We start from the raw sequence: 15012 nt of genomic DNA, 5'->3' as shown, positions 1-15012 counted from the left end.
TCAAATATTTTGTAGTCTTGGTACTAAATGTTAAATAACAGATAGGAGTGGTAACAGCTGAAATTGTCCATGTAGTAAGCTGTGGACTTAACTGTTGTGTTTTGTGTGTTCAGTGCATTATCATCAGTGGGGAAAGTGGTGCTGGAAAGACAGAAAGTGCTCATCTGATCGTCCAACATTTGACCTTCTTGGGAAAGGTATGTCTTAGCCAACCATGTAAAACTGAACAAATCCTCTCAATTCCACCCCCAATTTCCACTCTATTTAATCTTTAATACTTAAAGCTGTTCATGTGAATTGTCCTGCTTGAGCTAGGGATGGAGTAATCATGCACGCGAGAGTATTGAATTAAGATGCTGGAATACGACCTGCATTCAATACTGTTTTAAAGATAAGGTGCCAGATCTCTAGTGTTCAGTTTCTGTAGTTATCTACAGTGTTTATCACACATGCTATTCAGTTGTATGATAGAGAATGACAGATCTTGCTATGGCTGTAATCTTAGAAGCTCTTACACATTTAAATGTTGTAAGTAGTGTTATTAGTGCAACAAAATGGGAAAATCAAGCCTATACAGCTAACCTTAAGTAGATATGTTTAGTTTTTCATAGTTTTGGCACTCTAACTGATTATGTGACACCTCGGAGACAGAGCGATTGCAGAGAAAGAAGAATTTGTTTATTCCTACCTGTGAGAGACATGTCCATCAATTTGTTGGCTCTGTTATTGTATACTAGAGGGTTAAATGCAGTATCTAAGTCCAAACAAGCATGAGGAAGGGATGCTATGCTTCTGAAGCCACAATTGGATTGTGGGTAAGCAATATATCCTTTTAATGATCCTTCTGATCTGCATCTGTTCTGTCAAGGCCAATAACCGTGCTTTGCGTGAGAAAATTCTTCAGGTGAATCCTCTGGTTGAAGCATTTGGGAATGCCTGCACCGCCATCAATGACAACTCAAGTCGCTTTGGAAAATATTTGGAAATGATGTTTACACCCACAGGAGCAGTAATGGGGGCAAAGATTTCTGAGTATCTACTTGAAAAATCACGGGTCATAAAACAGGCTGTGTAGGTATATTAATTGTTTGTCCTTTCACATTTATATAATGGTTGGATTCTGTTTAATTCTCTAATATTCTTTATTTTAAATGCTTTCATGTCTTTTGCTAGAGCAGTGATCCTTTGTACAGTGCTACGATGGAAGGATGGTCAGTTGGGTTCTTTTGGAGTGGAACCCAGAGCTTCTCCTTTCTTTGGAGACATACTGTAGTTGACTGGATTTTCTGTGTTTCAGAGTTACTGATCCTGCATTATTAAAACAAGCGGGAGATTTTCTCCCTATTTCAGTGAGCTCATGACAAGGACTTCTACTTTTATATTGTATGAGATCCACAGGAATAAACACGCCTGCTTTAAAAGGATACTTTTTTTTTTCCCCAGGGGAGAAAAAAATTTCCATATATTTTATTATATTTATGCTGGCCTTTATCATCAGAAGAAACTTTCTGAGTATAGACTTCCTGATAAAAAGCCTCCTAGGTAACTACCATTCACTTGTTTTAACTGCTCGCTGTAATTAGCTATTGATCAGCTCTTGCTTTCAGTATGATGCCTTAAAACCTCTCTTAATCCTCTCCATCCCTTAAGCATCTTTTTTAATCCTCCCAAGCAAGAAGAGGATGGAAAATAAGGCATTACATTATTTGTATTTGTTTGAGAACTATTTGAAGAGGAGGAGGAATAATCAAGCTTATTATTATGAAGATATTCTGTCATACTTTCAAATCAGGACAATCACCTTATGATTTCTTACTGTAATACTTCAGTGAGAACCCAGACTGTGCCTTAGAGTTGTTTGTGTTTTATTGGTATTTGTACTTTGGATTCATCTGATCTGTGTGTGTGAAATGTTGGTAACATTGTAATAAATATTAACAAAGAATAAGCAAGGGTTAGTGCAACAGAGGCAAAAACTTCTCATGAGATAGTGCCAAAGTATATAATGGGAACATACTACAATAAATGTTCTTTCTAATTATTGAGGCACTTGCATCGAATTCACTGTAGATTGTACTAGCATATCTGCTACTACGGTGCTTTCTTTCTCCCACTCTATTTAGATATATTGATAATGAAACTGGAAGAGTAATGCATGATATTGTTACTAAAGATTCCTATGGGAGACAATTCGAAGCGATTCAGCATTGCTTTAGAATTATAGGATTCACTGACGAGGTAAGAGATCTATTGCTAAACCATTATTGACCCTCTATAAAAACAACTTCCAATGCTGCCTGTGCAAGGCGGCTGTTTGGCTTTGTGGATACAAGCCTACGCCACAGAATCTCTCTGATGACATAAGTGAATTGTGAAAGCATAACCACACACTTGGAAGCCAAGACCAGCCTGAGGTCTCAGTGCTCAGGCAAGCTCGTTCACAATTCTGTATCATGTTGTTTTCTGTATCAATTGGAGCTTACTTGAATTTGTAGATCTTGGTCTCAGAGCAAGCTACAAGCTTTAACAACCATTCCAGTGCCCGCCTTTTTATTTCATTGATGTATATATGTAATTGGGTTCCTTAAAAGTGCTTCTTGTCATCTTTTACAGGAAGTATACTCAGTGTACAGAATTCTGACTGGCATCTTAAATACTGGAAATATTGAGTTTGCTGCCATTTCTTCACAACACCAAACAGATAAAAGTGAGATTCCCAACCCAGAAGCCTTAGATAATGGTAAATGCATTTTAACATTGTTAGTTCTGTAAATGCAATTAGACTGTATTTTGTGAGAATCTCTAACTCGTAGTAGCAGTTGGACAATACTGATGGTTTCAACTGCATGATCACATTTATGTATCTTTTTTCCCACTGTCTTTTAGCTGCTGCACTACTAAGTATCGGGTCAGAAGAACTTCAAGAGGCTCTAACCTCCCACTGTGTTGTAACACGAGGGGAGACTATTATCCGAACAAACACTGTGGACAAAGCAGCTGACGTGCGAGATGCAATGTCTAAAGCACTTTATGGCCGGCTCTTCAGCTGGATTGTAAATCGTATTAATACGCTGCTTCAACCAGATAAAAATATATGGCAAGTTACACATCACTGAATCATCTGTATTTACTGTGTATTCGTCTTTGATGGGTTCATCCATTTGTATATTTTTGATTTTGCAGAAAGGTTGCTGTGTTTATTTTGGCTAGGGTTTCAAGATGGCTTTCATGCTGTCGCATTGTATTCCGTTTCCAGGACGTTAACCCCAGCATTTTCAAAGAGCTGAGTGGAGTTTAGCCATGGAAGTCAATGGAAACTGGGTGGTTAAAATGCTGTACACTTACTTGAAAATATGCTTCCTATGTACTGAACATTAAAATCATGCCAAAGGCTGATAAATAATTGGAGTACACTGAAAAACTTTAGTATGTGTTCACAATCCTTACAGCTTTTCTGCTTCTGTAAACTAGTAATAAATACAAATCTCAGGTTGTTATTGTGCTGCTTCTTGAGATGTAAGTGGTGATTTTTTTTTTGTAACTGCAGAAATATTTGCATCATGCATCCTAATGATTTCATGGACAGGTACTGATCTGGCTGGTTTGGTCTTATCAAGCAGCTGTAAAGAATTTTAGAAACAAGAGAACCCCTGAGGTGATGTGCAAATGCCTCTGATCTGAGATCTCTACTTTGCATGTCACTGTATCGTATAGACATGCCCTTATCCATACCTGTAATTCTAGTGGTAACTGTGGTACGGGTACACTTGAGCGAGCACATGAGTTCTTAACAGTCCAGCTTGTCGCAGCAGCAGACTGGGTAGTTACCCTTCTGACTCACTATAGCAAAAACATACTCTTAAATCTTGACACTTTTGCCTACCTGGAGGAGCAGACAACAGCTTTTGGTTGGGATCTGCCTATTGAAACCTCTTGTGTTAACATGGCTGCTCAGTGTCTGTTACTATATACCCATGATTCTCCTGCCTTCTCTATGGAAATTTGCAAGAAGCAAGTGGAAAACAGAAGTGTTAACAATGCTGAACAAATGCACAAGTTGTCTTAGGTTCAAACACACTTTTTCTCCTCTCTTTTTGCAGCAGATTGAATCAATTATGCAATGTTAGTTACCATGTTTATTTTTATTTTAACTTGATGTTGTCCTTGATGAATTTTATTTATATTTTCACATACAGCAATGTCGAAAATGGGATGAATGTTGGGATACTAGACATATTCGGATTTGAGAACTTCGCAAGAAATTCCTTTGAACAGCTGTGCATAAATATTGCTAATGAACAGATCCAGTTTTATTTCAATCAACATATCTTTGCACTTGAGCAGGTAAATTCAGCTCTGATGAGGTCTAGTTGAATCAGCCATCTGAAGCATAGATCATATTCAGGGGTACATATAAACTATAAAATGTGAATGTGATTTAAATGCAGGATAATTACATCGTTCAGTTGAAGCATTGTAAATGATGTTGTTGAGGCCTGTAGAGTATTGCTGTGCATCCTGAATGTTGTAATGATTATGTTGCTTTTACTCATTCAGTATTAAATCTATGCTGGTGACTTTGTAGATGGAATATCAGAGTGAAGGAATTGATGCTACTACAGTGGAGTATGAGGACAACCGTCCACTTCTTGATATGTTTCTCCAGAAACCTATGGGTCTCCTGTCTCTACTAGATGAAGAAAGTAGATTTCCTCAGGCAACAGACCTAACTTTAGTTGGTATGTGCAAAGAAATATTCTGGGAAATAACAAGGGTCTTTTGAGATGGCACAATGACATCTTTACTCAACGTTTGCTATCCTAGTTGTTATACTAAGGCTGTGCCATTTAATTTGCAATTTTAAGTATATTTTTCATTGTACTTAGTCATATTTCTCAGTTACATCTTTTCTGTTCTTTTTAATGTTTTAAAAATTATATTATGTATCAGTTGTCAAGAGCTTATTGTCTTTCCAGTGTTACAAGGAAATAATCTGTGTCTTGTTCCTGCATGTGAGGTACACCAAGCAACATTTATCCGAATGTACTGAAGGGAAGGCTGAGACATAGTAGAATCTTGTGTCTAGGACCACCCTGTTAGCAGCATTAGTGTTCAGAGTAAAACTTAGATCTCCCAGGCTCCTAGGCCCATGTTTATCCAATTAGAAAATACTACTTCATTCCAGATTATCTCATCATAAATAGAAAGTATGTGTTATTTCTAATGTGCCATCTGGCTGATTATTTCCCTTCCTTCATGCATATTTTACGTATATTTTAACAAATCTTGATGCCAACTTTAAACATGCAGTGTATGCAGTGTTTAACTGTTGTCTTGCTTTTATTTACTAGAGCTACATTTTAGCCTGTGATATGAAACAGAGTTCCAGTCTCTTCAATGGAATGTGCAGCAGCAACTCAAACTGTTAGAGAAAAATAACAGCTGCCTCTTAAATTACATGAGTTATGTACATGATTTTTCACTTCTGCTAGGCTGAGTTGCAACTTGAATTAGGTTGCAGATAGAATGAAAGCTATGGTTTCATTCCACTCCTCATTCATGTACTGAAGCTATGTGCCTCCCTGTGGGTCCTTTAAATAAATTAACTCTGAATATTGGACTTACACTTTCACAGAGGCACTTTCCTCAGTCCAGTGCTGATTAGTCTTGCTGCTGATCTCTACATAGTACAGCAGGATCCCTCAAGGAAATAGTAAAATGGGATATTTTGCCATCTCCAGATGTGCCAAACAATCATCAATTCCTCTCCCCTCTGAAATTCCAAACTTAGGTCTTTTTGCTTTAAATACAAGCTTGATTAAAATTAATAGAAAGAAAAACCTAACACAAAATACAAACGGATTCTAACATTAGCAAAATATTTTGATAATATTTTCTGACCTACACAGCATGGCAGAGAACTTTATCAGTTGATTTTGGCCTCAGGCCTCCAGTTGTTTGTTCAGGTAAAGAAATACAATAGCAAGTTGTACGGTATCAGAATTAATTTCATTACAAAATATTAAAGAGCATACAAAATATCATATGGAATAAAAGACTATGCATACAACTGTCCAGAAACAATGGGATTTGAAATACAGTCTTATGAGGCTAGTTCAGAATGATCTGTTGCATTCAGAAGTGGCAGCTTAGAAGATATCACAGAGAAGCTGGCACATAGCTATTTCTGAGCGATCCAATAATATGTGTTTGTAGTAGGTCTGGCTTCTTGAGCAGCAAACTGCCCGTAATTTGGTGAAGGTTTTACTTACCTACTCTAAGTCACTTCCATCAAATCTCTTCTCAATTTCTTAGATAAATTTGAAGATAACTTACGATGCAAATACTTTTGGAGACCAAAAGGAGTTGAACTGTCATTTGGTATTCAGCACTATGCTGGAAAGGTAAGGTCAAGTGATTTTTATTTAGTTCAAATTGCAGTGGTATTGTCATTATTTGTTTTATCCAAAGTTCTGCTTTATGATTTATTTTTTCTTTCATTTTAAGAGAAATGAGAAAATTTACAGAAAACTTGTATCTATTATAAAGTTTTCATATGTAGTAGTCCACTTTTGAACCTACCTTAGGATGCTTTCACAAATTGTGCAGGTGGTTGTGTTTGATGGGAACGGTTGGACTCGATGATCCGGTGGGTCTCTTCCAACCTGGTTATTCTGTGATTCTGTGGTTACCACCTTTTATTCTGAAAGAAATCTTGCACCAGAAACACCATTTCTACAATCATGTCAAAGGAGCAACTCTCTGGAGCCACAACAGGCTACACAATTGTTGATGTTGTTGTTCTTTGTGTAAGTGTATGTAAGTATATGGATAAAATACAACATAAAACAGCATCTGTAATAGAATTTAAAATCTGATAGAGAATATTTGAAAGACTGGAGCTGGACTAGCACAGATGTTTTCTTGTGCTCTCTAGTACCTGACTTCTTTTGTTCTCCACAGTTACCATATTATTTTTCCATGGGGAATAACAGTCCATTTTTTTTTTATGTAATATGAGCTTTGCTTGTGATTTCAGGTCCAAGTCTTTGTTTATAAAGGGAATCAAAGTGAAATAGCCATGCTTTATATATTTATCCATGAAATCTCACCTCTGGCTCATTATAAGACTCCAAAATTTCAAGATATGTTCTAACAGCTTTTCTGACTTGTTAAGAATAAACTTGTGTGAAGTTTTACAGTTAGTAAATACTTTGTACCCAAATGGGTATGTCATAAAAACACTACTGGCCAGTGCTTGACTGCAGAAGAAAACTCAGTTTCTGGGTAAGCTAATGGACACCAGTGCACTTAGGCTAGAGGGGAATATCGTTAGTGATAATGAAAAAGGTTTAAAAAATTACTATAATGAGAAAAATAAATTAAAAGTTAAGCTAAATTAACTGATCCTTATATGAATACAAATAGCCAATCATTAATTTCTAATTAAAAGTATTAAAATAATTGAAATAAATTCATGGGTTTTTTTCCCTGTTATAATTTTCAAAGCACCAAGAAGCCTATTTTAATGTACCTACATGTGCAATTCACTCCTGTTCCTCTGACATGTGTAGTTATAGATCACAAGTTTGGTGCAAACAAATAGGAGATGACCACCTGAGAACCATTTTTTATTTCACATGTAAACTGTCAACTTGCTTTAATGATGCATCTCTGTTATATTGCATCATGCATATTGTAGTTTGATGTGACAAAGCATAATGCAACACGGTTTAAGCCAATTAACCCAGTTTGATGTGCAGTGACATGCTATGAATAAAGATGCTATTTATAGCCAGTTCACATTCTGAAGACACTGCTGTACACTTTCAAGTCCTTTGCAGATAATTCATTGGCTTATTAAAGCCAAACTAACTAATTGACTTGGTTAACTTGACTGCTCACATTTTAAAGAACGTAGTAGGTTTTGGGTAACCCTTTTTGGCAACTTCTCTGATTTGGTTTCCCATGCTAGGTATTATATGATGCCTGTGCATTCCTTGAGAAGAACAGAGACACTCTTCCTGCTGACATAGTGGTGGTGTTGCGAACTTCAGAGAACAAACTTCTTCAGCAGCTGTTCTCTAGCCCGTTAACAAAAACAGGTAATTTTTGCTCAGCTTTGTTAACATTGCCAGCTCTTCAGCTACCTGCTCTGGTAAAACTCTAGCTGTTTCTGGACTATTTTTTTTTAATACTTTTTCAGCTCTGCTGTTTAAGGATTCATAGATATCTGAAATGTTACCATCACATTTTTCTAAAAAATATGCAGACATGAATTCTTCTAAAAAAACCGTGTAGCAAGATTTGTCCCTCACTCCAGAAAAAAGGGAAATTAACTGAAGTATGGGACAAGAACTCATTCTCAGAGCAGGATGAGAATATGGGAGTTTCTTGGTTCTTAGTCCTGTACTAAGATCAGCTCTCAGTTGATAAATCTTTGTGTAGCATGTCTTACAATTCATGAATCATGTAATGTAGATCAGATTGTTTTGGAGGCGATATCCATCTATTTAGATGCCTTAATGCAATACATGAATTTTCTTACAAATTATAAAACCCACATACTAATATGGTAGAATTCATTAATTCAGCTGATTTAAAACTTGTTGACCCTGACTTACACAAAAGTGCATGGATCTACCGCTAAATAAAACATCAAGATGAAGTTTTTTTACTTCACAGATATATGCCAGGATGCCAGCAACTATACACATGATTTTTCAGTGTATACATGCAAATAAACTGAGTGTATGTACTTCTCAATGCTTTCTACAGTTTTAAAATACCTTTGTCATAATGGGTTAGAAAAGATAAGAAATAATAAGAAATAACCTAAATTTGATGGATTGCTTTAGACTTCAAAATTCTTGTGACCTGGTGTATGTAAGTGAGGTGGTTGTACTTTTTAGGCAGAAACAAGTGTACATGCACTAGGTAGTGCTGTGTAGGCTTATCGTACATGGGCTACAAATGCAGTTCTGTGCCAGTCATAACCTCTGGTGATGCCTTTAACCTCTCTTGTGGTTTCTATGTAGAAAAAGAACACCCGGAGAAAAATGTATATTGGAGTTTTCTTTGCACATGTAAAACTGCTAGCAAAATATGTTTATAGTCTACATAGAATAGATTCCAGTTACAATGTCTCTGTTCTTTTCCTGTAGTTAGAGACTCTGAATTACCCCCCTTCAAATTATGCTTTTAGAGGTCCTTCAGAGATGAGGTTTCAGCGAGGAATCCACTTCTCCTTTCAGCTGAGATAGAGGGGGGTGTAGTTTAACATGCAGTAGTCTTGGTTTGTGCTCAAGTGAGGAAAAAAGTATCTTTGTCTCTACGTCTGACCTTTGAGTTGTGTTAAACTGATAAAAGATATTCCTCTACTCATGCTGGGTGGATCAAGCAAAGCAAAAAAGAGAGCTCACCTCTGGTCAAATGTACTTCCACGCCCTTCTTTACTGGTGATTTTGTACCTTGGTGCTATTGTCAGAATCAAACAGATCAGCTGCTTTGTCCCAGTTATCAGTCCCAATTATTGTAAATAATATACTACTGATTTTGTTGCTGTTTTTCAATCAGAATGCTGATGCTTTCATGCAAACTCATTTTCCTCTGGCTTTTTAGAAATATTTTCAGTAGCAGCGGCACTGAACTTGTGTGTTTTACTGAATATGCATAAAAGGTTCAGTAAAAAGATACTTTTCACTGCAGTAATGTATAGTTACCATATTGGTGTCTTTCCACTTTTTTGGTTTGTCCTTTACATTCCTTCCTTGCTTCCTATTTAAAGAAAGCCTCCACTTATATAATGTTTACCTTTCCATGAAGAGCACACAGTAAGTTGAGAGTTGTCTTAATTTCTGTCAAGTTGGTATACAACATCTTGTTAAGAAAAAAATATTAAGCATATGCTCCTGTGCATAGTTTTATAAGAACGGCTTAAAACCATTATGTAATGTTTATTTTTTAAAAGTCTTTGTGATTTTGCTCTATTTTTTCCAGCTGTCTAACATAATTGGCACACACATCCTGTGTTGGGGCCTCTGCGCTCTAAAATCAGATTGTTGCCAGGTTTAGTTTTGGCAGCTTGCAAGATAAATGAAAGGTTTGGCTGAGAACAGAAGGTATTGCTGGCAATGCTGCTTCATCTCTGCTCAGCGAAGAAAGAGAATGCTATTCTCTTAACTTTCTACAAAAAGATTTTTGTAAAAAAAAGGGATAGTAACTGTGTAAATGTCTCATCATACCCTGTCCTTGACTCTTATCCCTCTTCCCTCCACTCAACACATACTTCATTCTTAAAACAAATCAGAAAAAATTCAGATTAAAGTTTGTAAACTTGATAGAATTTTCTCCAGCTTTTTGTAGATTACTGACTGATGAGAAAGTTAATAATTTACATAGAAGACATATTGCATCTCTCCAGGTAACCCTGACTTGAAATAAGCCTTCTGTCTGTATCTCTGGTGTTTTGTTTGAAGATGAGTGACAGCACATCCTCACATCTGCTTGCAACTAGCTCTGGAATTTGCAGCGTAGGTGTTTTTGCCAAGCCTCAACCTCCAATATGTGTAATAGTCACTAGGTGGTGCTATCCCAGAAGCAAGAGGGAATTTAAGACTGGTAGCACGGGTCCGACAATTGCTGAAAATGTAGTTTTTAAATACCAGTAAGAACAAAAAGATGCCTTTCCCCTGAGAAGATCCTCTGTTTGAAGTATATTTATATAACTGTCTTGTCTTATGCTGTCAAAAACTGAGCAGCAGCAATAAAATAAATATTTAAAAGACTAAATTCTTTTACTAATTTAAGATCATGTTAATCCCTGTAATTTATCAAGTATACTTATCCCCTCTTAACAAATGCTTCCATTTCACAGTGGCAGACTGGGTAGTTTAAAGAGCCAGAAATTAACAACAGGACATTAAATGTACATTTGTAATAGGAATTTGTGATTAAGAGTGTGCACAATTACTGGTATGAGGCACCAGAATTTAAACATTCTGGCACTAATTTTGTAGTCTGTACAGCATATTTTGTCATCTTTTGGTGGAAACTTAGACATGTTTGGCACATTTTGGAATATGTTTGTACTTTCTAGTGACCTTTAACCTCAGAACTGAACAAACATATGGTTTAACCTACCAGTTCTCTCAGCTGCATCCATATTTGACATTTTTTTCTATACACACAACTTCTGGTGCTGAGAATTCTGCGTATTCTGAAATTAAAATAGAATTTACTCCAAATATATGAAAGAAGTAGAGAGTTAAAAAAAAAACAAACACTACTCCAGCTGTTCCCATTCAGATATAATGCATTCCTGTTTGTCTCCAGTTCTAGTTTTTCAGTGTTGCAGTTAAAAGATCAGGGAGAAAAGGAATTGTGATCTAGAAAATAGAGTCTCATTTTAAAAGGGTTTTAATTGAAAAAAAAATGAGATCCTTAGTACTTTCCCTAGTAGCATCAGTGAGCATTCAGACCCATTTTGACTCTCAGTCCTGATGCTCGAGATTGTTTTTGCAGCATCACCTTTAAGTGGTAGGCTGCTTGGGCAAAGCACTGCTGGGGCTTTTTGAGACTTCAACTCCCTTTTCCACTTTTCCTCTCTCTTGCATTATGTTCCCCAGATGACCAGATCCTGCTGGTGGGATAGGGAGATGTTCCAGAGGGGCTGCTTCTTCTCAGAAAAGCTGCGGCACAACATGATTCCCTACTTCTGAAACAGAATCTCTGCAGGCTTTTTCACCTTCTGTGACTCACAGACCATTAGACCTTTAGTAAGCTGCTCTGCTCTGCCTTAGGTCCTTGCTGGAGAGAGGCATGAAAGTTGCCACCTGGAGGGAGGAAGGGAAAATCCTCCAGCATTCCCACCACGAGAGCAGAGACACTGGGAAACATCCCCGTCCTGGCTCTGAGGATCTGTAGGGGCTGGGCTTGACTGTATAGAATAAATGCAGAGCTGAGTACCATTACCACTACAGCAATGTCATGTCAGCTAATTTTGATAGCATTGGCGTTGCTCACATATTCAGAGTGATATAGTCACCATTGCTAATAAATACTCCTTCATGGTGCCTTAGATATTTTAGAGTAATCTGTCAATGAGAAGAAGGATGAAAGTGTTCACAGCCTTCACTGATGAGTTAGGATAGTGATGTTTTAACTAGGGAAAGTTTTTGTCCAAATTAGGAGGAAAATCAATATTTTTCTAAAACCTTATTTATTATTATTAGCCTGCCTGAATGTCATTTCCCCTCCTCAGTACTGATTTTTAGTCTGTATTCTTTGTGCATTTGAGTCTTCAGTCCTCCTTACAGCCCTCAGACAAAGCTATTGTAAACAATGTGTGTCTCATATTAAAAAGAAAAAAACCCGAAACAAAACCAAACCAAGCAAACAACTAATGGACCATGTGCTGAGAGAGAATGTGAAGAAAATTATTCAGGCTTTCCTTATGCATGTTAAGGACTCAAGAACCAGGGCCTTTTGCAAAATCACTTAAAAAAATGCTTTTTGCCACTCCTGGTTGGATGGCCGGGCCCAGAGAGTGGTGGTAAATGGAGTTAACTCCAGCTGGAGGCCAGTTACAAGTGATGTCCCCAGGGCTCAGTGCTGGGTCCAACCCTGTTCAATGTCTTTATCAATGACCTGGATGAGGGGGTCGAATGCATCCTAAGTAAGTTTGTGGATGACCCTAAGTTGTGTGGAAGCGTTGATCTGCTGGAAGGTAGGGAGGCTCTGCAAAGGGATCCGAACAGGCTGGGCTGATGGTCTGAGACCAATGGCATGAGGTTTAACAAGGCCAAATACTGGGTCCTGCACTTGGGGCACAACAACCCTATGCAGTGCTACAGACTAGGAGAAGTCTGTCTAGAAAGCTGCCTGGAGGAGAGGGACCTGGGGGTGTTGGTTGACAGTGACTGAACATGAGCCAGCAGTGTGCCCAGGTGGCCAAGAAGGCCAGTGGCATCTTGGCTTGGATCAGAAACGGTGTGACCAGCAGGTCCAGGGAGGTTATTCTCCCTCTGTACTCGGCACTGGTGAGACCGCTCCTCGAATCCTGTGTTCAGTTCTGGGCCCCTCACCACAAGAAGGATGTTGAGGCTCTGGAGAGAGTCCAGAGAAGAGCAACAAAGCTGGTGAAGGGGCTGGAGAACAGGCCTTATGAGGAGCAGCTGAGAGAGCTGGGGTTGTTTAGCCTTGAGAAGAGGAGGCTGAGGGGAGACCTCATTACTCTTTACAACTACCTGAAAGGAGGTTGTAGAGAGGAGGATGATGGCCTCTTCTCCCAAGTGACGGGAGACAGGACAAGGGGGAATGGCCTCAAGCTGCACCAGAGGAGGTTCAGACTGGACCTCCAGAAAAATTTTTCACAGCAAGGGTCATTGGACCCTGGAACAGGCTGCCCAGGGAGGTGGTTGAGTCACCATCCCTGGAGGTATTTAAAAGACAGGTGGATGAGGTGCTGAGGTGCATGGTTTAGTGTTTGGTAGGAATGGTTTGACTCGATGATCCTAGAGGTCTTTCCCAACCTAGTGATTCTGTGATTGGTGCCAAGAGTACTATTAATTTTTCTGCAACTTTGATAGCAGCTGATCCCTCATGAAGAATCAGAAACTAAGGGAAAAAAATGAACAGAAACTACTGGGCTCAGAGTAAAATCTTGGCCAGTTGAAATTGTAGGTGCTTTGCCATTGTTTTCATGGAACCATGATTTAACCTGTGTTTGTCACTGTGCACTCCTCTTGAGTACAAGCCCTTCCTCTAGTGATAAGCAGTGGCAAGTCTCTTGGCTTAGTGTGTCATGCTTATGCACTGAAATATAGCATGTTTCCATTTGGTTTTAGTGTTTGGGGTTTTTTTTCTCCTAATTCCACATATCACAATAAATGAGAACACTCAAATACATCTCAATTTTACTAATTTATCCTAAAATAAAATATTTTTCTAATGATACTTCTGTGTTATTATTTTCACCTCTAAAAGAGAACTGCACCCACTCTAAGTCAAATGAATTGGAAAGAAAGCCATTGTAGTTATAATTTCTCTATGTAAAGATTAATCAGAATTTATATTTTGTAAGAATTTGGGACAAGTTAATGGATGCTGTGTATTTTCACTCAGGACACAGAGGCTTTCCTACTTGTAACTAATGCATATGTTAAAAGCTTATTGAAGGCAATAATTTTTGCTTTGCTGCCAGTGTGTTGTGTGCAAAGAGAAGTTTTAAACTGCAGCTGTGCAATGTAGCAACTGTGAACTTCACATCACTTGGTGATGTGGGACATGACTAAACTAAATTAAAAGTAACTGAATTTGAGAGGTAGAGGATTACTTTTTATTTAGTTTTTCAGTTGAGCATTTTACAGTAGTGTTTCGCTTTCTTCACATCTTAAGGTTTTGTGTCATAGGTCAAATGCAGTACACAGACCCTCACAAGACTTTCTAGCAACAGGATTCAAAACTTGTCCTAAAACAGCCCTAAAGATGGAACTCCTCTGGAAACAGAACCATCTATCAGATCAAAGTTAAAGTCTCAGTCCTGCTGAAACTTTATGTAATACATAACAATTATTTACTGTTGAGAATAATTCCCTATAAATAAGAAGTGATAGTGAATCTCTGGAACTGTACATGGCAGTAAGCACAACAGCTGAGAAGGGTCAAGTTAGATTTATCATGGTTGTGTTTGAAAAAGGGTGTTGCACAAGCAGAAGTTCACTGGTTTTAGTATAACACTTCATGGATTACTTTGTACTGGAAACGGGCAAAGGGCATGGGTTTTTTTGTTTCCAAATTGCAACAAAAGTGCTTGCAAATTGAACCCTGAAAAAAGTATGCATGGGCAAGTTTAAGAACACATCTTGATGAGGCTACTCATTTGATTCATAATAGGCCATTCTCTGTAGAATAGATCTTAAGAACAATTTTTCTTTACCTTTCTCTTATAAGAGAGGTGATATCTTCGCAATTTTCATGTTTCTAGCCTAACTTCTCAGTTCTATAATGAAC

The 15012-nt window shown here is 37.8% G+C and overlaps 1 protein-coding gene across 1 annotated transcript in view; it reads left to right on the top strand.

Annotated features, from left to right (window-relative positions):
• MYO3B (myosin IIIB) overlaps nucleotides 1–15012 on the top strand; it is a 204895-nt gene that overhangs the window by 103527 nt on the left and 86356 nt on the right. The window contains exons 15-24 of the mRNA XM_069861149.1: nucleotides 114–197; nucleotides 869–1071; nucleotides 1444–1542; nucleotides 2124–2238; nucleotides 2614–2740; nucleotides 2887–3097; nucleotides 4197–4344; nucleotides 4586–4739; nucleotides 6316–6404; nucleotides 7976–8105. Of these exons, the coding sequence (XP_069717250.1) occupies nucleotides 114–197; nucleotides 869–1071; nucleotides 1444–1542; nucleotides 2124–2238; nucleotides 2614–2740; nucleotides 2887–3097; nucleotides 4197–4344; nucleotides 4586–4739; nucleotides 6316–6404; nucleotides 7976–8105 (1360 nt within the window). The remainder of the gene's footprint in view (nucleotides 1–113; nucleotides 198–868; nucleotides 1072–1443; nucleotides 1543–2123; nucleotides 2239–2613; nucleotides 2741–2886; nucleotides 3098–4196; nucleotides 4345–4585; nucleotides 4740–6315; nucleotides 6405–7975; nucleotides 8106–15012) is intronic.

This window comes from Phaenicophaeus curvirostris, chromosome 7 (genome assembly GCF_032191515.1).
Source record: "Phaenicophaeus curvirostris isolate KB17595 chromosome 7, BPBGC_Pcur_1.0, whole genome shotgun sequence".
Classification (NCBI taxonomy): domain Eukaryota; kingdom Metazoa; phylum Chordata; class Aves; order Cuculiformes; family Cuculidae; genus Phaenicophaeus; species Phaenicophaeus curvirostris.
The sequence above is the reverse complement of the archived record's forward strand: the minus strand, read 5'-3'. Positions and strand labels throughout refer to the sequence as shown.